Source organism: Galdieria sulphuraria (genome assembly GCF_000341285.1).
Source record: "Galdieria sulphuraria unplaced genomic scaffold scaf_7, whole genome shotgun sequence".
In the NCBI taxonomy this organism is placed as follows: Eukaryota; Rhodophyta; class Bangiophyceae; order Galdieriales; family Galdieriaceae; genus Galdieria; species Galdieria sulphuraria.
This window is the reverse complement of record NW_005178468.1, coordinates 188321-206701: the sequence shown is the minus strand read 5'-3', so window position 1 is coordinate 206701 and position 18381 is coordinate 188321. Positions and strand designations below refer to the sequence as shown.

The 18381-nt window shown below is 38.1% G+C and overlaps 13 protein-coding genes across 13 annotated transcripts; 6 read left to right on the top strand and 7 right to left on the bottom strand.

Annotated features, from left to right (window-relative positions):
• Positions 1-220: 220 nt before the first annotated feature.
• Positions 221-2021, bottom strand: Gasu_12730 (methyltransferase). Its single transcript, XM_005708066.1, has 3 exons — positions 1493-2021; positions 1162-1445; positions 221-1110 (listed from the first exon to the last, which is right to left on the bottom strand). Exons 1-3 carry the CDS (start codon positions 2010-2012, stop codon positions 913-915), a joined length of 1002 nt encoding a protein of 333 aa, XP_005708123.1. The 5' UTR covers positions 2013-2021; the 3' UTR covers positions 221-912.
• A 10-nt stretch (positions 2022-2031) lies between these two features.
• Gasu_12720 (uncharacterized protein) lies at positions 2032-3086 on the top strand. The gene is made up of 2 exons (XM_005708065.1): positions 2032-2592; positions 2658-3086. The coding sequence occupies exons 1-2, from the start codon at positions 2037-2039 to the stop codon at positions 2804-2806; spliced, it is 705 nt and encodes a 234-aa protein (XP_005708122.1). The 5' UTR covers positions 2032-2036; the 3' UTR covers positions 2807-3086.
• A 4-nt stretch (positions 3087-3090) lies between these two features.
• Gasu_12710 (cyclin-dependent serine/threonine protein kinase) lies at positions 3091-4191 on the bottom strand. The gene is made up of 3 exons (XM_005708064.1): positions 3846-4191; positions 3578-3793; positions 3091-3517 (listed from the first exon to the last, which is right to left on the bottom strand). The coding sequence occupies exons 1-3, from the start codon at positions 4179-4181 to the stop codon at positions 3119-3121; spliced, it is 951 nt and encodes a 316-aa protein (XP_005708121.1). The 5' UTR covers positions 4182-4191; the 3' UTR covers positions 3091-3118.
• Positions 4192-4258: 67 nt separating this feature from the next.
• Positions 4259-7611, bottom strand: Gasu_12700 (ABC-2 type transport system, ATP-binding protein). Its single transcript, XM_005708063.1, has 8 exons — positions 7507-7611; positions 7338-7458; positions 6779-7287; positions 6690-6722; positions 6579-6638; positions 5427-6522; positions 4862-5377; positions 4259-4808 (listed from the first exon to the last, which is right to left on the bottom strand). The coding sequence occupies exons 1-8, from the start codon at positions 7591-7593 to the stop codon at positions 4360-4362; spliced, it is 2871 nt and encodes a 956-aa protein (XP_005708120.1). The 5' UTR covers positions 7594-7611; the 3' UTR covers positions 4259-4359.
• A 4-nt stretch (positions 7612-7615) lies between these two features.
• Positions 7616-8721, bottom strand: Gasu_12690 (uncharacterized protein). The gene is made up of 3 exons (XM_005708062.1): positions 8420-8721; positions 7863-8360; positions 7616-7810 (listed from the first exon to the last, which is right to left on the bottom strand). Exons 1-3 carry the CDS (start codon positions 8597-8599, stop codon positions 7637-7639), a joined length of 852 nt encoding a protein of 283 aa, XP_005708119.1. The 5' UTR covers positions 8600-8721; the 3' UTR covers positions 7616-7636.
• An 89-nt stretch (positions 8722-8810) lies between these two features.
• Positions 8811-9661, bottom strand: Gasu_12680 (uncharacterized protein). The gene has a single exon (XM_005708061.1). The coding sequence runs from the start codon at positions 9613-9615 to the stop codon at positions 8941-8943; it is 675 nt and encodes a 224-aa protein (XP_005708118.1). The 5' UTR covers positions 9616-9661; the 3' UTR covers positions 8811-8940.
• Positions 9662-9681: 20 nt separating this feature from the next.
• On the top strand, positions 9682-10746 carry Gasu_12670 (small nuclear ribonucleoprotein B and B'). Its single transcript, XM_005708060.1, has 5 exons — positions 9682-9986; positions 10047-10212; positions 10263-10462; positions 10511-10540; positions 10601-10746. The coding sequence occupies exons 1-5, from the start codon at positions 9825-9827 to the stop codon at positions 10685-10687; spliced, it is 645 nt and encodes a 214-aa protein (XP_005708117.1). The 5' UTR covers positions 9682-9824; the 3' UTR covers positions 10688-10746.
• Positions 10747-10750: 4 nt separating this feature from the next.
• On the bottom strand, positions 10751-12091 carry Gasu_12660 (uncharacterized protein). The gene is made up of 3 exons (XM_005708059.1): positions 11975-12091; positions 11208-11920; positions 10751-11154 (listed from the first exon to the last, which is right to left on the bottom strand). The coding sequence occupies exons 1-3, from the start codon at positions 12078-12080 to the stop codon at positions 10777-10779; spliced, it is 1197 nt and encodes a 398-aa protein (XP_005708116.1). The 5' UTR covers positions 12081-12091; the 3' UTR covers positions 10751-10776.
• Positions 12092-12101: 10 nt separating this feature from the next.
• Gasu_12650 (uncharacterized protein) lies at positions 12102-12954 on the top strand. The gene is made up of 2 exons (XM_005708058.1): positions 12102-12748; positions 12794-12954. The coding sequence occupies exons 1-2, from the start codon at positions 12275-12277 to the stop codon at positions 12893-12895; spliced, it is 576 nt and encodes a 191-aa protein (XP_005708115.1). The 5' UTR covers positions 12102-12274; the 3' UTR covers positions 12896-12954.
• A 7-nt stretch (positions 12955-12961) lies between these two features.
• On the top strand, positions 12962-14536 carry Gasu_12640 (nucleotide excision repair protein). Its single transcript, XM_005708057.1, has 3 exons — positions 12962-13041; positions 13095-14097; positions 14150-14536. Exons 1-3 carry the CDS (start codon positions 12976-12978, stop codon positions 14377-14379), a joined length of 1299 nt encoding a protein of 432 aa, XP_005708114.1. The 5' UTR covers positions 12962-12975; the 3' UTR covers positions 14380-14536.
• A 5-nt stretch (positions 14537-14541) lies between these two features.
• Positions 14542-15696, top strand: Gasu_12630 (geranylgeranyl pyrophosphate synthetase). Its single transcript, XM_005708056.1, has one exon. The coding sequence runs from the start codon at positions 14556-14558 to the stop codon at positions 15666-15668; it is 1113 nt and encodes a 370-aa protein (XP_005708113.1). The 5' UTR covers positions 14542-14555; the 3' UTR covers positions 15669-15696.
• A 5-nt stretch (positions 15697-15701) lies between these two features.
• Positions 15702-16886, top strand: Gasu_12620 (translation initiation factor eIF-2B beta subunit). The gene has a single exon (XM_005708055.1). It carries the CDS (start codon positions 15723-15725, stop codon positions 16770-16772), a length of 1050 nt encoding a protein of 349 aa, XP_005708112.1. The 5' UTR covers positions 15702-15722; the 3' UTR covers positions 16773-16886.
• A 14-nt stretch (positions 16887-16900) lies between these two features.
• Gasu_12610 (cysteinyl-tRNA synthetase) lies at positions 16901-18381 on the bottom strand. Its single transcript, XM_005708054.1, has 2 exons — positions 17099-18381; positions 16901-17042 (listed from the first exon to the last, which is right to left on the bottom strand). Exons 1-2 carry the CDS (start codon positions 18365-18367, stop codon positions 16947-16949), a joined length of 1365 nt encoding a protein of 454 aa, XP_005708111.1. The 5' UTR covers positions 18368-18381; the 3' UTR covers positions 16901-16946.

The following is an 18381-nucleotide window of genomic DNA, read 5'->3' as shown; positions in this document are numbered from 1 at the left end:
TTACTGGATTGTTTGTAATGGCTTCGTTGATACTCAAGAAAGACAACGAAGAGAATACAATTGGAAATGAACTACAAAGTGTTTGGCTATTAGGAGTATTGTGGACGTGTGCTCATATGGGACCATTTCTGTGTACAGTTGTTATAAATAGCATAATAGAAAACGCTGATGGATTCCGTGTCCTATCTTATCATTTAAAACAAAGGCACACAATACATGTTTTATTCTATTGCTATTTAGGTCTCTCTGTTTTGGGCTTTTGCTTTGTCGTTATTTTGAGAACAGTTGACCTCGTTGTAAGACAACAAGAAACAAAAGACATAGTGATAATCAAGTGGAGGATACGAATTTGTTTGTTGGCTCCTTTTGTTCTATTCTTAGCGAATAGCATTGAACTGGCAATTTATCTAGTCTTACTGGTACAAGATATTGCGGGAAACGGATATAAACTCATGGGCTTCTGGGGATGTTTTTTGCTTGCTATGAGTATTATTATCTTTCTAGTCATCATCATCATGATTACAAGTATCTTCATGTCTGCAGCTGAAGCCAACCGTTTGAAACAAGCAATTGTCAAAAGTGCACAACAAAACAATGAACAAATAGTGAAGCGTCAAATCTTATGGAATCACCCATATCCGAACACCAACAATCATTCCGAATGGATGATGAACAGTCTTAGGATTCCTCCACGGATAGCCGAGACGATACAAGGCAATATGACTCATAATTACAATCCTTCAATATTGCCTTATCAAAATATTCCACAAATACAAGGGTCAGAATCATCATCTTGGTCGAGACAACTAACGAGCGATGGTTTCAATAGTCGTGCAATGTTTGAATACCAACGCACAACAGAAGCATATGTTCCAGATCCAGCTCGATATTTGTAGCCAAATGCAGCCTTTCTCAAAATGACTTGAGCCCCAACGCATACATAAAAACTGGAAACAACTGTCTCGGAAAATTTTCTTGTATCTGACAACATACCAAATGAAGGCCAGCTTGCTTAAACAAATCTTCATATTGCTTACTGGTTCGTGTAATACTTGCATCGTTTGTATCAACAACAAAGTGCTTCCTGCTCACATTATCTTTTATGCAAATCTAAAGCAAATTGAATATTTCCAATCATTTGTCAGTTGCAAGGATACTTACTAATCCGCTCGCACTCAAACAACTTTTACAACGCTTTAAAAATTCAACAAGGTCCTCGTCAGTTAAATAAATAATACACCATTGTATCCATATCAAGTCATATTTTCTATCGACTTCTGGAATAAAATCTTGCATAGAACAACGGAATACACGGCCCAGTTGAGAATCACTCACATTCTGTTTCGCAAGTTCCAAAAAATGTACATTAGGTTCCAATAGATCCACTTGTTCGAACATTTTCGTCAAAAGTTCAGTGGCTACCCGTCCGATGCCACTTCCAACGTCTAATCATCGATCAAACGAAAAAAAAAGTCGACTGATGATAACTTACCCAATGCAATCCTTGTAGAAGGTAGTTGAAGGCCTTGTAAGAACTGTAAACTCGAACGAACATCGATATCAGAAAGATTCGAATACCCTCCAAGCATACCATCCACGGAAGGATTTTGTTTATGCCAGTAACTCTCTGCAATAGAATACCAGTCTTCTTGTTTCCTTGAGGCGTGGGAATACCAAACCTCTTCGACACTTTGATAAAGTCTCCCTCTAGTGTCATAACCTATAGCATTATTATAAGTTGCCTTGCCAACTCTTTTTGATTTCCTTTTTCTGTTTTGTCTTGACATGACCACAAATGATGCCAATTCAGATACGTAAAGTTTGTTGTGATTTGCTGGATGACAAGAATGAACTTTGATGTTTGCAATGAATATAGTCGCTTGAAAGGTTGTTTGTCTTTTGTGTTGCCTCACTCTACGTCGTTCAACTATCGAGTCTTCCCTGGGTGTTGCAAAAGAATAGTTTCTTGTCGAATGACAAAGACTAAAGCTAAGATCTACAGGCAGCCACATCGAGGTTTTGTGTTAAAAGCAAATATGATGCAAACTGGTTTTCTCTCGGGTTTAAAAGATTCAGGCTTGTTTCATCTTTATTCGGGAATCGGTTCAAGTTTTTCTCTCATTTTGTTTTCAGAAATCGGAGATAAAACCTTTTTTCTTGCAGCTCTATTGGCAATGAAATATTCCAAACGAATAGTATTCTTCGGAACTTTGATGGCACTCGTTGTTATGACGATACTTTCAGTATTGTTGGGACAGTTGTTTCACATGTTTCCCAACCAGCTACATACTCTTCCTATAGACGACTATGTGGCAACTGCCTTGCTGTTTTGGTTTGGAATCGATAATATACGTGAATTCCTTAAAGTTGACGAAAACTCATCCGAGACAAACAAGTGGCAAGAAGACCTGTATCAGAACAAATATGCTTCAGCTTCAAAATTTCAATACGGCATTCTCGACTTTCGTAGTGCTGCTCTACGTCAAGCGCTACAAGTCTTTTCTATCATCTTCACTGCAGAATGGGGAGATAAATCTATGCTTGCTACAGTAGCCCTTTCTGCAACCCAACCACCAATTGCCGTAACGTTAGGTGAGCCAAGGATTCCAAAAGGTCTGCAACCAACAACAATTATTCATGTAATCTTATGCACATAGGAGCCGCGATGGGTCATTTATTGGCAACCGTCTTGGCAGTACTTGGAGGTTCCGCTATTAGTCGGTATGTATCCGAAAGGTTTCTTTTCCTTCTGAGTGGATTGTTATTTCTTCTTTTTGCATTTTTGACTGCTTTGAATCTCTTTTAAAATTTTCTGAGAGTGAGGACAGCTGTTACTCCGCTAAGCCATTAGAGGTGGAATCTTGCTGTGTGCCATATCTTTCTTCAAGCTCCATAAAAATAGCTTCTGGAAGTATTCGAGAATTCAAAGCTCCAGCTCGTTGAAATTCATCCTTGTCAAAGTTAAAAAGCGGAGGTAAGGCTCTTCCATTAGGTAATGTAGCATCACTTTTTCGTAATTCATCAAAAAATGGATGTGCAAGTGCTTCCATTGGTTTGATTCGTTTTTCCGGAAGATATTGTAAAAGTTTAGAAATAAGGTCAATTGCTGTCGGAATATTTAAATGCATCTTGAAAATACGTTCCCATGGACAAGGCTATATAAATAGATTCGTATCAAAAATGGACAACTATAATGGAATGAACCTACCTTGATCTGAGGAAATCGAAACTCTGTATAGTTTTGATTCATAGCTCGGATTTCTTGTCGTGAGGGTGTCCCTAGAACTTTAATAATTTCTACAAGTTGGTCAACTCCTGATTCTCCTGGAAATAAAGGACGACCAAGTAACATTTCTCCCATCACACAACCCGATGACCAAACATCAATGGCTGTCGTATAATCGGTAGCTCCAAATATCAACTCGGGTGCTCGATAATAACGAGAACAAATATATGAAATGTTTGGTTCATTTGCTACCAGTATCTTGGCACTGCCAAAGTCACATAACTTTAAGACCTACGGGTTGAATCATACCGTCAACAACTTGTCAACCATATCAAGGTCCTTGAACAGTACCTGAGTTTGTGGATCCACAAGCAGATTCTGTGGCTTTATATCACGATGACAAATACCTCGTGAATGAATATATGCAAGAGCTCGCAATAGCTGATACATATATAACTTAATATATATAAGAGGAACCGGTTGTTTCAATTTACTATAGTGTCTTGTGACTTTATAGACCGTTTCTGGAATGTACTCAAGAACCAAATTGAGATAAACTTCCTCTGGCTAAACAAACAAAACTGAGAAAAAGTTGAAGCTTCAGAAAATATATCCCTACCTTCTCACCAGTTGAATAAAAACAATGCTTTAGCTCGACAATATTTGGGTGTTCAAGCATTCGCATAATTTGTAGTTCTCTATTCTTAAACCTTTTGTCTTGAAAAACTTTTTTAATAGCCACAAATTCCCCCGTTTCTCCAACCGTCGCTTGAAAGACTACACCAAAGGAACCACTACCAATAACTTTGGTTGCAGAATAACTGACAGTTTCCGCTACTTTCTCTTTTTCACTCACTCCAATAAGCTGTGGAAGGTTTATGTTGTTACTCAAGCTGCTATTAGCGCCGTTCCTTGAGGCTTCTGTTAGTTTCGAAGTCGACTTGGAAAAGTCCATGTTATTCCAAGTTGTTTGTGGTTCATGCTTCATGTTGTTATTACTTGTCATTCAAATGATATAGCGAGTTGCCACAAAGATATGCAATCCTCTTTCTTTCTCTCTTTTCAGCACCCAATCAATGAAGAATAAAATCAACAAACTTTATATATACAATAATACCTTTTCAAGAGAATTCTTATGGCAAAGGTTTCCTGAACCAACGCCTTATACGATTCCAAAGAGAATTTTGACTATCAGTATTTTGAATTGCATCTACATTCTCTTGAGATGCGACCTTTAAGAATACTTCCTCCAAACTACTCATGGAAATGGAATAATCTGAAATTTCCAACGCATCCTTTTGTCTCTCTAAGGAAGAAAAAAATTCAGCTAGTTTTTGAGAAATTCCTCGCGGCAGTACAAAGGTAAGTACAATCAAATTGGAAGGCGTCTTGGTCATTTCTGTTTCTTCCGTCTCAGGAATGTTCCGAGTCACAAACTTGCGTACAACATTTTCCTCTTTACATAAAATAACCAGTCGATATCCAGTGCCAAACTTGTTCTTGAGATGAAGAGGTGTACCAAGACACCTCAATCTACCTTTGGACATGATACCAATACGGTCTCCCAATACATCGGCTTCCTCTACAAGACTTGTGTCAACAGAGAATAACAAAAAATGGAAAAGTTTCATATACCCATAGAATGCGTGGTTAATACAATAACCCTACCAGCTTTCGCAGCTTCGATCATTTCCCATGCATGTCTACGACTAACTGGATCCATTCCAGTCGTTGGTTCGTCTAAAAAGACAATTTTTGGGTCACCTGTCAAAGCAATTGCCACAGATAAACGTCTTTGCATTCCACCCGAATACTGCGAAGCAAATTTAGTTCCAACTTCAAACAGTCCAACTTGATTCAAACGATATTCCACTTCTGCCTTACGCTTCGAATGTGGAATATCTTTCAAAGTAGCAAAGAGATTTACATGCTCTGCACCTGTCAGTCTTTTCCATAAAATATCATGCTTTCCATATACAAACTTTTCAATTTTCCTTTTCCAATAGAAAAAACTTTCACAAACCTGTGGACAAACGCCCATAATCCGTCGGATTTCTGATTGTTCATGAGCTACAGAATGTGAATAAATAAGTGCATCTCCACAAGTAGCTTTCAATACTCCAGTGAGTATATTAAAAGTTGTTGATTTGCCTAACAGATGATTGTATCTCAATATCTTATTCATAACGAAGATATTTACCCGCTCCATTGTGTCCCAACAGACAGAAAAGATGTCCTTCATCAATGGCAAGACTCAAACCATTCACTGCTACAAATTTCTTACGAAATCCAGTTCGAAATTCTTTGTACAGTTGATTAATAACCACAACTGCTGTATTACGTATTCTTCCACTCTTTATTGAACGCTCTTCCAAAATGACGTCCTCATCCTCTCCTTCACCAGTTAACACACGAGATAAATTTCGCTCTGAGCTTGGTCTATCACCTTCTGCTACCCTATCATGGCTACTTTGTCCCAGTGACTGAGATTCCTCAACGGTTATTTCTGGTCCCAATGAAAAATTTCCTCTTTGCATATGTTCCTTTGATGACTCAGATAGAATTTCTGCAGAACTTTCTTCAACTGGTGCAAAGGAGGAATTCAACTCCAAGTTCGATTGCATTTGGTGTTGTCTACGTTTTGCAGCAATTCTACCTCCAAACCAATAATATTTAGAAAATGGATAGTACCAAGGAAGACGAGAGCCAAACTCATTTGGAAGAATATTGTCTAAATAAACTGCCAAAACCATAACTACAATAGATGTCCAAATCATCCAAACCCAACAAGTTGTGAGTGGAAACGTATTCGTATATGAAGACCTTTCTGACCATGTCAGACCATGTCCACTAATGGCATATGTTGCCATATCATATACTCCTTTATAAAACATTGTGCTAGGAATTAAAGCAAACAGATAACGCAAGAAGAATAAGTCAGACTTCAGATAAGGCTTTCCACTGGATTCGGTTCCATAAACATACGGAGATGAAGATGCAATCAGATAGCCAACAATGAAAAAAACGAAGCCGACATAGTTCACTTGCGAACTTTTGGGAGTAAAAGTAGAAAATAGAAACGCCCAACATATCAATGCCATTGAAAAAATCCAAAAAGTCAAAAAGTAATTGCCAAAAGCTGTGGATAAGTAAAGCTCAAACTGAAAAGCTGCACCAAATGCAATTAACAGAAAACTTGTTAAAAGCATTGAAACAAAGAAAGTAACAAACCAAGTGGACATATACATGGCTTGACCTAAACCTGCCATCTTCATTGACTCTCGAAGTTTCAATTCCTACACAAACATTTCAGATCACCTATCATACTTCATATCTTACAATCTCATCTCACTTTTTCATTAACTAATTCACCTAAGAAAAATACAAAGTTTAACATGTAAACTCCAAATAACTATTGAAAAGTTAGAAAACAATACACTTTCGACAAACTAAGAATAATTACCAAGAAAGGTCCATATTCACGAAATGCATTCAACTAAACGGCAATAAATCTGTCATGACAAAAAATGCAAATGAATGTGACAACCTTACTTCTCCTGAAATAGCAGGATGAGGAAAAATGGATCTTGAGAAGTTGAGCTGCACATTCTTCCCAGTAAGGTTTTTCATCAAATATTCATTCATGGCACGTATCATGTTAGGTATCAAATACTCTTCTTGATAATAACAAAAAGAAGATGAAGGAAAGTCACATTGTTTCGTTTGATTGTATTGAACGATAAAAGAAATATTTCCAGAGGCGATATCATCCAAATTTTCTTGTTCAAATATAAAAGCTGCTTGTGTGGTGTTTTGATTTTCATACAAGAACTCGTTCAAATCTGAAGAGTTGGCAAAACTGATTATTTCTGACGCCGGAATATTGTTCTCGACTGCCAATTGTTCAATCCAATAAGACACGTTCAAAGTTTTGGTTTGACCCGAGGTAACGTTATGTCCAATCCCAATGGAAGGAACGTAAGCCATCGTATAGCAGTGTGAAGTTCGAAAAGGAATACAGCGTGGGATGTTTTGCATGGAATGGCTCTTCGGGTCCGTATCTGAACAACCAGTTAGCACAAAAAGGACACATTGTGAACTTTCCAGATACCTGGAGAAACATATATTTTAAATATGCTGTTGTGTGTATAGCTAAGCTTTGCTGCGAAAATAAAAAACGTAAATAATAGGGGAACCAAGATTTGTAGGGCGACTGCAATCAAGTTTCGAAACTATTACTACTCAGAAATACAAAATAGACTCTACAAAAGAATACTTACTGAAAGTTTAAAGTTTTTAGAAACTATCACAGCTATTCTGTCTAGTAACTTTCCAAAAGGATTTCTATCCAAAAAAGTAGTCCACATGAGGTTAAAATGCTTCACCCAATCAAAAAGCTTATTATTTATTTTACATATAAGAGGATGATCTGTTGTTAGGAATGGAACGTGGCTTTTTGACGAAACATTTGTTACAAAGAAAATTATTTTCAAAACAATTCAAACAGCTAGAGTCCAGCAAACACTGACAAATAGAACAACGCAGGCAATTCATATGATATAACTCTCCATTGGGACTAAGAAACTATTCATATACTCATTATCAAACACTCATACACAAAATAAAACTCCATTACCTTCTCTATAGGATGTACAGAACGTCGACACACAACACAAGTGGCTCCTTTTGTACAACTATAGGATATTTTCTGAGGAATAGCTGATTCTGATTGTTCAGGACTATCAAATAGGACAAGTTTAGAAGCTATGGCGTCCGACACATGACGTGTTTGCTGTTTGTTTGGTTCATTTTCTTCCCAGTTCGAAACAGAATGACTTTCATTTTCCTCCTTAGACTTTCCGTCATTTATAGAGTCCTTATTTAGCGTTTGAGCCATATTTTCAACGGTGCTCAGCTTCTCTTTTGAACGAAGGCGTACACCAAAAGTCTCATATACGCTATGGGAAATATTTTCAGAAATCTTGGACTCTTCATTTTCTAAGCTAGAGTTGGAAAAAGGAGGAACGATATTAGAGTTTTCAAGTTCCTTCAGTATCTCACGAGTCTTGAACACAGAACGTTGATTGTCTTGAGAAATCTTTGTGCCAGTGGCTTCCTCTTTCACCTTATCAAGCTGATTATATAATTTCTCAATTTCAATTTTTCCACTGTAAGCAAACAAAAAAAACATACCTTGTCTGAAACCTTCATTGAATTGTCCACTTTGTCGAGCTCTCTTCCACTCTCTTCTTGTTTTAGCTGCACAAAACCCGAATCTTTGGCCTCCACTGTAGCAGCCTTACCATTGCAGCGACAAAGCCTCTTCAAGTCACCACAATGGATACAATAAGAAGCGGGTACTTTCCACTCCATCCAAAACAAACGACCAATAAACTACTCTTTTCTATCGAGAAACCAACTCAAACACTCCGCGGGACCAACAAATATAACCACCAATTTAAAATCTTTGAAAGGGAATTGGAGAATGTCGACTGATCCATCATATTTGTTCAGGAATGGCTCTTATGAACAAAACTTTGGTGAATCTCGAAAATTTACGCAAAAATGAGAAACTGTGAAAAAAAGTATATAAATTGGATTTCTTTCGAGAACATCATTTTTTTTGAATACTCCAAATATTCATCTTTATCCAACAAGTCGAATGCTTCATTGCCGACTCGTGCTATTTTTCATAACCTTACAACTTCTGTTTGTTATTCACTCAATGGCTTCAAGATGTTATATATTTCCTGCAAAGTAGAATACCTTTGATTCGCAACAAAAAACAAAGTTCTTTTAGGTTCTTTTTCCAATAACTTCGCAACCAAATCAATGGGTCGATAACCATCCTGGTTTCTTATATTCACGTCAGGATTCCATAACAGGAGATATTCAACTGTGCTTATTCTGCAATATCCAGCTGCCATATGTAACGGAGTCAGGCCTAGATGATCTGTACTATTTAAACAAACCTCCGCAAGCTCTCCAGCAGCTTTGAGTAAAATTTCACATATGGAAGGAACACCTATTGCTGAAGCCAAGTGTAACGCAGTTCTTCCTTCCTTATCCTTCACTCCAGCTTTGGCACCTCCTGCAAGTGCTTGTTGGACTCCTAAAACATTCCCCATCAACGCATACTTTAATAAATCAGAATCTACTCGTGACATTTCACTTCCTTGAGCTTCCTTGATTGTTTCATCAATCTCATCAGTCGGTGTTTCTGAGGAAGTACAAAGGAAATAAATAGCGTTTCTAAAGACTTTCTGTACTCGTTGTCGTTGAAATAAGGGAACAGAATCAAATTTCTTTCTTGATAAAGCACACTGTTTACAGAACGATCCATACGAGCTTCTATGGAGCTCTATCCATCTATGAGCAAAGGCATTCATCCTTTCTCGTATCCCTTACAATCTAAGAAACAAACAATGTGAACGGACTACTTTTTAAAAAATCAAATGGAAATAATATCAACAGATCATGAAAAACCAAACGGAGCTGAAACAACATAACTTTTCAATGTCGAGCTGAAATTTCTTACTTTCTTCAATCGATACGTTGGTGCAAATGCAAAACTAGTTTACGCAAGTATCGTTGAGAGATGGCAGTTCCTAGGAATAGTAAATTACTTCAGTATATAAACTATCGTTTGCGTGTTTCTCTAGACGATCAAAGAGTTATCGTGGGACAACTTCTTGCTTTTGATAAGCACTTGAATCTAGTGCTGAACGATTGTGAGGAGTTTCGAAAGCTGAAAAAGCAGGTGAGAGAGCAATGAAGACATAGTTGTGCTGTTCAGAAGTTGACATATTTGGTTCAATAGGATAAAGAAGAGAAACGTGCTTTAGGTTTGGTTCTTCTTCGTGGCGAAAGTGTGATTACGATGACCGTGGAAAGTCCACCACCGGAACAGACCACAAGAAAGCCAGCACAACGAGGACCGGCGCCAACTGGTAGAGGTTTTCCAGCTGGAAGAGCTATGCCCATGGGTGAGTTTGTTATGATGTGCTTGAGATAGTTGTTAGCTAATATTTGTTAGCACCACCACCTGCTGCAGTACCTGCAGGTTTAGCGGGTCCAGTAAGAGGAATTGGTGGACCTCCACCTCCTCAAGGTCGAGCAGTTGCTCCAACAATTGGAAGAGGAGCTGCTCCTATGCCACCTCCTCCCGGTGTACCGCCTCCTGGTTTTCCACGAGGACCTCCACCTCCAGGTTTTGGTACTGCACCTCCTGGCTCGGTAAGTAGTTGAAATTGTCAGAAAATGTTGTGCTGACTTTGTTTCAAGTTTCCACCTACACAACCACCTACTTCAATGGTAAGATAATCGTCATTTGACAATACTCAGAATATTGAATTACTTTATTATGTTCCTTAGAGCAACGCAAACACTTCAGTGCAGTCACCTCCTCAACCTTTCACAGGGCAACAAAACAGTGCCGGAGGCACACAAGATCACAGTTAAAAAGTTGAGTACAATGGCTATGGGAATAGAGTATTATAGACGGCATAAGTTTATTTGGAACAACTTTGATATTAGGCTTACAACTGTAGTCAGGTAGGGTTTGCGACTAGTGCAAACAAGCCAGTTTCTTGTTCTTCTAATAGTCCTAAGCACACAACGAACAAGTTGAGATAAAAACAAGTCTTCATCAGTATATAATTACCTAGACGAATCATTTCGGACAATGCTTCCTTTGCCTCTTCAGTTTCAAGTTCAGCTTTCAATCGTTCATGAGTTAAGCTTTGTTTTTCTGCATTTCCACTGTTTTGGAAGAAAATGTCCAATATCTTGATAATGCCTGTAGCAGTTCTCGTATTTGCCGAACCGTTTCTTATCAATGTTCCCAGAACATGTAATAGTTTCTTGCATTCAGAGAATTGTTGATTTGCTGCGTTTTCTAGAATAGAATGCTGCAGAGAACTGAGAGCCTGAAATATGAAGAAATAACTTGAAGTATTTTTGAAAAACAAGTATGTCGTACCATTTCATTTTGGAGTTCGGCCAATGCCAAAGTTCGAATGTCACCTTCCTTGGAAGGAAATCGTTTTGAAACCACATTTTGCATTTTCTTGACTTGTTCTCTGAGACGATTATTGGTTTTTGCCACAAGTTCCTTTTCTGCTTGCCAGTTAGTTTCACAATGTTGACTATTCAAAGCAGAAGAATAATCATTCAACTGAATTTCACGGAGACGGCTTTGTTCTTTCAGGTCTTCCAACTCTCCTTGTTTCGTATTAAGTTGTTCTCGAAGAGTATTTAGATGATATATCAATGTTTCACAATCATAGCTATGTCTTTCATCGTTCATTGATGTGTTGATACTACTCAATTCTAGTTCCAAGCTTTCCATTTCGGATTCTAAAAGTTTAACGTTGCTTCGAAGTGATTCTTCTTGTCTTTGTAACATTTCTAGACTTTTTGCACGTTGCAAGTTGATTTCTTGTCTCTCTCTTTCTTCATTTTGTTGAATATTTTGTTTTTTCTGTTGTATTTCTGAAAGCAAAGTATCCACGGCATATTGTTTTTGAATTATCCCTTGTTGGAATACCAAACTTATATCTTCCAAGTTTTGCAAGTAGAATTCACGCATCTTATCGATACAATCTTCTACATAGTCCGAAGCCAGTGGTTCATATCTTTTAGCAATAGCGTCCTTAATAAGACGGGACTTTTGTTCAAAACTTGAAAGCTTCTCTGTGAATGAACATTAGCAACTTTCACGGAATAAATACTCATGGATATACAAACCTGACGTTCCTGAGTTTAACTTTTCTAGTAGTAACTTGATACGACCAAGAGAATGATAAATAGTCTCATATTCAGAAGCACAAGTCATTGAAAGAGAAGACGCCATCAGAATTCAAAAGAGATGGCCCTCCAAAAGAGAGAGTTGTGCAGAGGAACATTCGGCATTCATCTCTGTTTCATTCCATATGAACTTACTTTAGTCAAGTTTTCATTTTGTTTTTGTACTGAATATATCAAGTATTTCTGTATAAGGAATTCTTGATATCGTTACGGCTTGAGAAAACTGAACATTGTGGAAAGATGTATCGCCCATCCCAGTTTATAGGATATTATCCTGAGGCAAAGAAGTATTCTCTATTTTCTTCTAGAGGTTGGTGGTTAAATAGATGGCCTTTCCTTGGTTGGTTAGAAACAGTACTCAAGTTATATGGATTTCTGTGTGCGTATTATGTACCTGAAAGAACCTCATTAGCTCCCAAGTGGGAGAACGTCAGCTTCCTACTTTGGAGACGTATAGAGCTGTTGACTTGTGGCATTTGCACTTTATTGGTTACTTTGGGCATTGTGGACAGAATATTCTATAGAGAAGTTGTTTCTATAATATTTATTGTGTTGAATAACTGGGCTCACTGGACCGTGTTCCTGGCTCTTTATAAAGGTCACTATGACCGTAAGAGTTTATTGTATTTTTTGGCCTTTATGACTCTCGGAGATATTGTAAAACTGATATTTTTCAAAGTTCATGACTTTAACATCGGAAGCGTGGCAAAGGCGGTAAGTTTGTTTGCTTTAAAGATCTAGTCGCCAACTTGAAATAAGGTCCTATATTACTTGACTTCTTTGTTTGTTATCTCGTATTTGTTAATAATATTCTTGGAACTATATTTCAACAGCGTTGTCTCTGTAGGAAAACACAAGTAAAGAGAAAAAAAAGAATAGAAAAAGCTTCAACAAGGGATAATAAAAAACACTTGTGGATTCAATCATCCTTAGTGTGGCTCATGAAGTTGCGCTTTAAGACTTTACAAGGAAAAGAATTTGACTTGGAAACCTCGCTAGATGACACAGTACGTTTAAAATTTTAGAGTACTTTTCTCTTTATATGTTTGAGTTGCTTTAGGTTGCCGAGGTGAAGAGGAAAGTTGCTGCAGTTCAGGGCTTTGAGCAAGATGCACTTTCTTGTAGGCTTATTTTTTCTGGAAAAGTTTTGTCCAATGAAAACGAGAAACTTCAAGATTTGAACGTCAAAGAAGATAGCTTTCTCGTTGTAATGCCTCCGAAGAAGACTTACCAGAAAACTATGGGGCAGTCGTCATCGAAAACGGACGCACAAGGAAAGGAAGCCGAGACAACAAGACAAAAAGAGACTACTTCTGAATCGGTGCAAGAGAAACAATCCTCAACAACTGCAGTAACTATAAACAACAACGACCGAGATGAAACTAAAGCAACAAGTTCCAGTCAACCAACTTCAGGAACTTCGAGTGACTTTGTCATTGGTTCACAATATGAAACAACTGTAAAGAACTTGATGGAGATGGGTTTTGAAGAACAACAGGTAAAGAGAGCACTGAGAGCTGCGTTTCATAATCCGGACAGAGCAGTTGAATATTTGTTCAATGGTATTCCGGAAAATTTAGAGAGAGAACTAGGACAGACTTCTCTTCCAGAACGTACTTCTCCACAAGTGGGTCATACGGACAGAACTGCAACGCAAGAGAACCGTACTGGTTCTTCTGGTGTTTCATCGATTGGAAATCAAGCAACGGATTCGCAACCTTTTAATATGTTCGAACCACAACGTTCACAAACTGCACAGCAAGGGGGTACTGAATCAACGGGATCAACTGGCTCACTTGATTTCCTTACAAGAATTCCTCAGTTCAATGTGATGAGAAGACTTATCCAAGCGAATCCTAGAATTCTGCAGCCCATGCTTCAAGAACTAGCTCAAGCCAATCCATCACTTCTAGATTTGATTCATCAGAATCAACAAGAATTCGTTCGACTCCTCAATGAGCCAACTGAAGATTCTGAAGGTCTAAGTGATGAGCAAGTTCAAGAATTGTTGAATAGCATTTCCGGACTAAGTGAAGGTGGGAATACTGGCGAAGAAAGTTCAGGTAGGTCTATTTCAACTAGGAATAAGTAGTAGTTTTAACAATTCAAAATAAGGTGTATCATATATTCAAGTTAGTCCTGAGGAAAGAGAGCAAATAGAACGCTTAGAGTCACTTGTAGGGCCTATGGGGGTTTCAAGAGCAGCTATTCTCGAGGCGTGGTTGGCTTGTGACCGAAACGAAGAGCTCGCAGCAAACTATATTTTAAGTAACTTGGAAGAGTATATGCAAGAAGGAGGTGCAGAAGGCGAAGGAGGTGAACAGGAAAGAGATAGAAGTTCCTGATTTGTGTTTTTATTCTCAAGTTTTATGCTTCAAACACAACCAGTTCTAGTCGATACAAGAACTTTATATTATTAGATCCAATATGATAAAGCAATTTTACGAGTAAAATATATTGAATGAGGAAGGAGTAGGAGGAAGGCTTTTTGGTCATTGGCTTTTTGTTCTACAAATATTGAATGGCTTTTGTGATTCGTTGTTGTTATTGTGGTTCGATTGAATCTGCTTTATTGACGAGTCCTAATAGACTGATCAAGAAGAGACGAAATGACTTTTTGTCTCATCCAAGTCGCCAACTTGAACTTTCAAAAAAGTGTTGGCCGGTCTCACCTCAAGGAAATAGAATGGAAAGATGCAAATACTACCCACTTTTACTTTGTATGGTGGCGGAGGTTTCAGTTTCGGATAATCTACTGCAGTTTATGAAGCGTAAAAAGGATTATATAGAGGAACAACTTAATCGTTCGATTCCTTTACTGGACCCGAGACTTGGCTTGATTTACGAGTCCATGAGATATTCTCTGTTGGCTGGAGGAAAGAGAATCCGACCTATGCTTTGTATTGCAACTTGTGAACTTTTTGGAGGAAGTACTCTGACTGCTACTCCTACTGCTGTAGCCCTCGAAATGATTCATACTATGTCTCTCATACACGATGATCTCCCAGCAATGGATAATGACGACTACAGGCGAGGAAAGCTTACTAATCATAAAGTTTTTGGTGAAGATATTGCAATTCTAGCAGGAGACGCTTTGTTAGCACGGGCGTTTGAATACATTGCGAATGAGACTCAAGGAGTTCCTGCAGAAGTAGTATTAAAGGTTATCTCGTTTCTTGGAGCTTCTGTTGGATATTCTGGAATTGTTGGAGGTCAAGTTGTTGATATTCTCTCGGAAGGGAAGAAAGAAGTTAGCATAGATGACCTTATTTGGATTCATAAACATAAGACGGGTGCATTATTGAAATGTTGTGTAGTAACTGGTGCATTGTTGGGAGGAGCAAAAGAAGAAGATGTTATTCGTGTTGGAGAATTTGCAGAAAGAATCGGTTTAGCATTTCAAGTAGCAGACGATATCTTAGATGTTACCGCGTCTTTTGAAGAGTTGGGAAAGTCGATAGGCAAAGATGAAAGGAGCGATAAAGCCACTTTTCCTCGTTTGATGGGATTGGAAGAGTCAAAAAGGTTTGCAGAAAAACTTGTACAAGAATCCAAGTATCTTATTGAACCTTATGGAAAACGTGCCTATTATTTAGAGGCTTTAGCTGACTATATTGTTTCTCGAAGTTATTAATAAATATTTTGTGCTTTTGTCAACATTCCATTCTTCGAAAGAAGTTGAGTAGTAATGGATCAGTCCCATCAAAGTTGGTTGATAGGCAAAGAGACTAGACGAGCGCTAAGTTGTCTCCAGAAGGAGTTGAGAGAAGAGCCTTTTTCAGGTTTAAGAATAGCTAAAGAAACACTTCGACTTTTACGTATTGTTGTATCTTCCCTAGCTTCAAGTGGTTTGGAAAAAGTGGAAGATGCAGTTAGGCAGTTGGGAACGGAACTGACAAGAGGATATCCACGTCGTTTTATCGCTGAAAATATGGCTAGAAGAGTTCTTAAAGTGATACACGAAGAATATGATACAGCTAATAGCACGAATAACGCTCGTCTAGACGCTTCGGAGCTTGGAAGGCCACCTCGCGAACAAGTTAAGAACGCAAAGGTGTTAAAGAGTAACGTCTTGGAGGCAATAAGTGAAATAGAAGACGAGTTGGATGCTGTCCTTCCCAATATTACAGAACAGAGTTTGGAACATATTCACTCGAATGAAGTGCTTCTCACTTTTGGGTATTCTCAAAGCGTAGAAGAGTTCCTTAAGAGTGCTGCCGAGAAGAGACACTTTGAAGTCATTATAGCAGAATGTGAACTGGACTATTCAGGACATCGATTGGCAAAGAACCTCAACAAAGCGAATGTTGATATTACTTTGATAAGTGATGCAGCTGTAGTGGCACTTATGTCCAGAGTTCATAAAGTAATCATAGGAGCTGAAGCAATCATGGCAGATGGTTCAGTATTGGCTGCTTCAGGAACTTTTATGGTTGCAGCAGCAGCCAGACATTATGCAGTTCCGTTGGTTATTTGTGCAGGATTGCACAAACTTACTCCTTTGTTTCCTCATCATCCTGATATTTTGTATGATATTTTATCGCCCTCTCAAGTTATTCAGAATTCTACAGTATGGAATGAGTCATGGTTTCGTCAGCTAGAAATTAGTTGTCCAAGATTGGATTTAATTCATTCTCAGTATATACGGTTATTGGTGACGAATAGTGGAGGTTTCAGTCCTTCGTATGTTTACAGAATTTTGAATGAATTTTATGATGAGATTGATACTTGTTTGTAACTCTATACTTCTTGGTACGGTTCCAGTTTACTGCCTTTAGGAGTATCCACAATTTGATAGCCATAATGCCTAATCTTTTCGCGTAGTTTGTCTGCGATATCAAATCTTTTTTGATGTCTGGCTTCATTCCGTTGTAAAACAAGTGTCCAGACTTCCTGTGGAATATCAATGTCTTCATCTGTTGTTTTCAAGTCTTGTGGGGAATAAAATATACCTAAAGCAGAGTCGACCTGTCTTATGAACTTTTCGATTTGCTTCGAACCATATTGACTTAAAAGGCTCTTTTTCCATCGATTTTCTATTTCATGAATCAACTCAAAAAGAACCGCAACGGCTCTTGGAGTATTTAAATCGTCATTCATTTCGTTCTGAAAACGCCGCCAAGTATCTTTTACGAGATGTTCACATATTCTATCTTCACTTTCTAAGTAACTCGGAAGCCGATCATCTTTGCAAGCCATGGAAATCTTATTCATGAAATGGTCTAGTCTTCTGATAGTATTCTTAGCTCCTTTTAAGGCATCCTGATGAAAAGACAAGGGTGCCCTATAATGAGAAGAAACGATCAAGTATCGGAAGGCTCTTATATCCAAAGCTGTAACTGCGATATCTCCTAATTTCTTTATATTCTGCAAGCTCTTGCTCATCTTTTGCTCATTCACTTGTACAAACCCATTATGTATCCAATAACGGACAAAAGTCTTTCCAGTAATAGCTTCTGCTTGTGCTATTTCATTTTCGTGATGAGGAAACATTAAATCTACACCACCTGCATGAATATCTATTTCTGAACCCAAATAATGAAGAGCCATACAAGAACACTCCAAATGCCAACCAGGTCTACCTTTTCCATATTGACTATTCCAAAAAATATTGTGGTCTTCCTCCTTGTACTTTTTCCACAATACAAAGTCACTTGGATTGAGTTTATCCGTTTCTTCTTCCTCTGTCAGTGTTTGACTAATAGATAACGGTGATAAGGTAAATATACCATAACGAGCATATTTATCGACTGAAAAATATACTGAGCCATTCGATACGTAAGCAAAACCGTTTTTGACAAGTTTATCGATCAACGCACACATTTCTGCAATGTGACTAGTAGCTCGAGGATAATGATCAGCAGGCAAACAGTTGAGACGCTGCATATCCTTGAAAAATTGTTCCGTATAAAAGTCAGTAATCTCCTTTGCGGGCCGTTTCTCTTTCAAAGCTCTATGAATAATCTTATCATCGACATCGGTGATGTTCAAAACATGAACAACTCGATACCCAAGTGTGAACAACCAACGTTTAATCAAGTCATAGGTTATGAACGCTCTGAAGTTTCCAATATGTGCAAAGTCGTATACAGTTGGACCACAACTATAGAAATAAACCAAGTTGGGTCTCAAACTGGTAAACAGTTCTTTCTTTCGAGTTTTGCTGTTGAATAAAAACAATGAGGAGGAGGAGGAGGAGGAACACTCACAAGCATATATTTTTGGAAGACGACGAAAACGAGAACAACGACTTTTGAGTCTGAAGATCCTTTTGGAATAGGCAAACTTGTTGCAATGAAGTTTCGAAAGCAACTGGAATCCATCAAGATACATAGTGATTTGTTATT

What these genes read in the sequence shown, in the direction of transcription:
- Gasu_12730 (XM_005708066.1), bottom strand. Translation starts at nt 2,012, where the DNA reads ATGTGGCTGCCTGTAGATCTTAGCTTTAGTCTTTGTCATTCGACAAGA. An exon ending in TTCTACAAGGATTGCATTGG is followed by an intron (nt 1,446 to 1,492) that starts GTAAGTTATCAT and finishes ATCGATGATTAG; the next exon opens with ACGTTGGAAGTGGCATCGGA. An exon ending in GTTTGAGTGCGAGCGGATTA is followed by an intron (nt 1,111 to 1,161) that starts GTAAGTATCCTT and finishes AATTTGCTTTAG; the next exon opens with ATTTGCATAAAAGATAATGT.
- Gasu_12720 (XM_005708065.1), top strand. Translation starts at nt 2,037, where the DNA reads ATGATGCAAACTGGTTTTCTCTCGGGTTTAAAAGATTCAGGCTTGTTT. An exon ending in ACCAATTGCCGTAACGTTAG is followed by an intron (nt 2,593 to 2,657) that starts GTGAGCCAAGGA and finishes TTATGCACATAG; the next exon opens with GAGCCGCGATGGGTCATTTA.
- Gasu_12710 (XM_005708064.1), bottom strand. Translation starts at nt 4,181, where the DNA reads ATGGACTTTTCCAAGTCGACTTCGAAACTAACAGAAGCCTCAAGGAAC. An exon ending in TTTATTCAACTGGTGAGAAG is followed by an intron (nt 3,794 to 3,845) that starts GTAGGGATATAT and finishes TTGTTTGTTTAG; the next exon opens with CCAGAGGAAGTTTATCTCAA. An exon ending in TTGTGGATCCACAAACTCAG is followed by an intron (nt 3,518 to 3,577) that starts GTACTGTTCAAG and finishes TTCAACCCGTAG; the next exon opens with GTCTTAAAGTTATGTGACTT.
- Gasu_12700 (XM_005708063.1), bottom strand. Translation starts at nt 7,593, where the DNA reads ATGTGGACTACTTTTTTGGATAGAAATCCTTTTGGAAAGTTACTAGAC. An exon ending in TAAAATATATGTTTCTCCAG is followed by an intron (nt 7,288 to 7,337) that starts GTATCTGGAAAG and finishes CTGGTTGTTCAG; the next exon opens with ATACGGACCCGAAGAGCCAT. An exon ending in GTGAATTAGTTAATGAAAAA is followed by an intron (nt 6,523 to 6,578) that starts GTGAGATGAGAT and finishes ATGTTTGTGTAG; the next exon opens with GAATTGAAACTTCGAGAGTC.
- Gasu_12690 (XM_005708062.1), bottom strand. Translation starts at nt 8,599, where the DNA reads ATGGAGTGGAAAGTACCCGCTTCTTATTGTATCCATTGTGGTGACTTG. An exon ending in CAATGAAGGTTTCAGACAAG is followed by an intron (nt 8,361 to 8,419) that starts GTATGTTTTTTT and finishes TTATATAATCAG; the next exon opens with CTTGATAAGGTGAAAGAGGA. An exon ending in CTGTACATCCTATAGAGAAG is followed by an intron (nt 7,811 to 7,862) that starts GTAATGGAGTTT and finishes GTATATGAATAG; the next exon opens with TTTCTTAGTCCCAATGGAGA.
- Gasu_12680 (XM_005708061.1), bottom strand. Translation starts at nt 9,615, where the DNA reads ATGAATGCCTTTGCTCATAGATGGATAGAGCTCCATAGAAGCTCGTAT.
- Gasu_12670 (XM_005708060.1), top strand. Translation starts at nt 9,825, where the DNA reads ATGGCAGTTCCTAGGAATAGTAAATTACTTCAGTATATAAACTATCGT. An exon ending in TGGAAGAGCTATGCCCATGG is followed by an intron (nt 10,213 to 10,262) that starts GTGAGTTTGTTA and finishes AATATTTGTTAG; the next exon opens with CACCACCACCTGCTGCAGTA. An exon ending in GTACTGCACCTCCTGGCTCG is followed by an intron (nt 10,463 to 10,510) that starts GTAAGTAGTTGA and finishes CTTTGTTTCAAG; the next exon opens with TTTCCACCTACACAACCACC.
- Gasu_12660 (XM_005708059.1), bottom strand. Translation starts at nt 12,080, where the DNA reads ATGGCGTCTTCTCTTTCAATGACTTGTGCTTCTGAATATGAGACTATT. An exon ending in GTTAAACTCAGGAACGTCAG is followed by an intron (nt 11,921 to 11,974) that starts GTTTGTATATCC and finishes GTTCATTCACAG; the next exon opens with AGAAGCTTTCAAGTTTTGAA. An exon ending in CCGAACTCCAAAATGAAATG is followed by an intron (nt 11,155 to 11,207) that starts GTACGACATACT and finishes TTCATATTTCAG; the next exon opens with GCTCTCAGTTCTCTGCAGCA.
- Gasu_12650 (XM_005708058.1), top strand. Translation starts at nt 12,275, where the DNA reads ATGTATCGCCCATCCCAGTTTATAGGATATTATCCTGAGGCAAAGAAG. An exon ending in TCGGAAGCGTGGCAAAGGCG is followed by an intron (nt 12,749 to 12,793) that starts GTAAGTTTGTTT and finishes ACTTGAAATAAG; the next exon opens with GTCCTATATTACTTGACTTC.
- Gasu_12640 (XM_005708057.1), top strand. Translation starts at nt 12,976, where the DNA reads ATGAAGTTGCGCTTTAAGACTTTACAAGGAAAAGAATTTGACTTGGAA. An exon ending in AAACCTCGCTAGATGACACA is followed by an intron (nt 13,042 to 13,094) that starts GTACGTTTAAAA and finishes GAGTTGCTTTAG; the next exon opens with GTTGCCGAGGTGAAGAGGAA. An exon ending in TACTGGCGAAGAAAGTTCAG is followed by an intron (nt 14,098 to 14,149) that starts GTAGGTCTATTT and finishes ATTCAAAATAAG; the next exon opens with GTGTATCATATATTCAAGTT.
- Gasu_12630 (XM_005708056.1), top strand. Translation starts at nt 14,556, where the DNA reads ATGGCTTTTGTGATTCGTTGTTGTTATTGTGGTTCGATTGAATCTGCT.
- Gasu_12620 (XM_005708055.1), top strand. Translation starts at nt 15,723, where the DNA reads ATGGATCAGTCCCATCAAAGTTGGTTGATAGGCAAAGAGACTAGACGA.
- Gasu_12610 (XM_005708054.1), bottom strand. Translation starts at nt 18,367, where the DNA reads ATGTATCTTGATGGATTCCAGTTGCTTTCGAAACTTCATTGCAACAAG. An exon ending in ATACTCCAAGAGCCGTTGCG is followed by an intron (nt 17,043 to 17,098) that starts GTTCTTTTTGAG and finishes GAGCCTTTTAAG; the next exon opens with TCAATATGGTTCGAAGCAAA.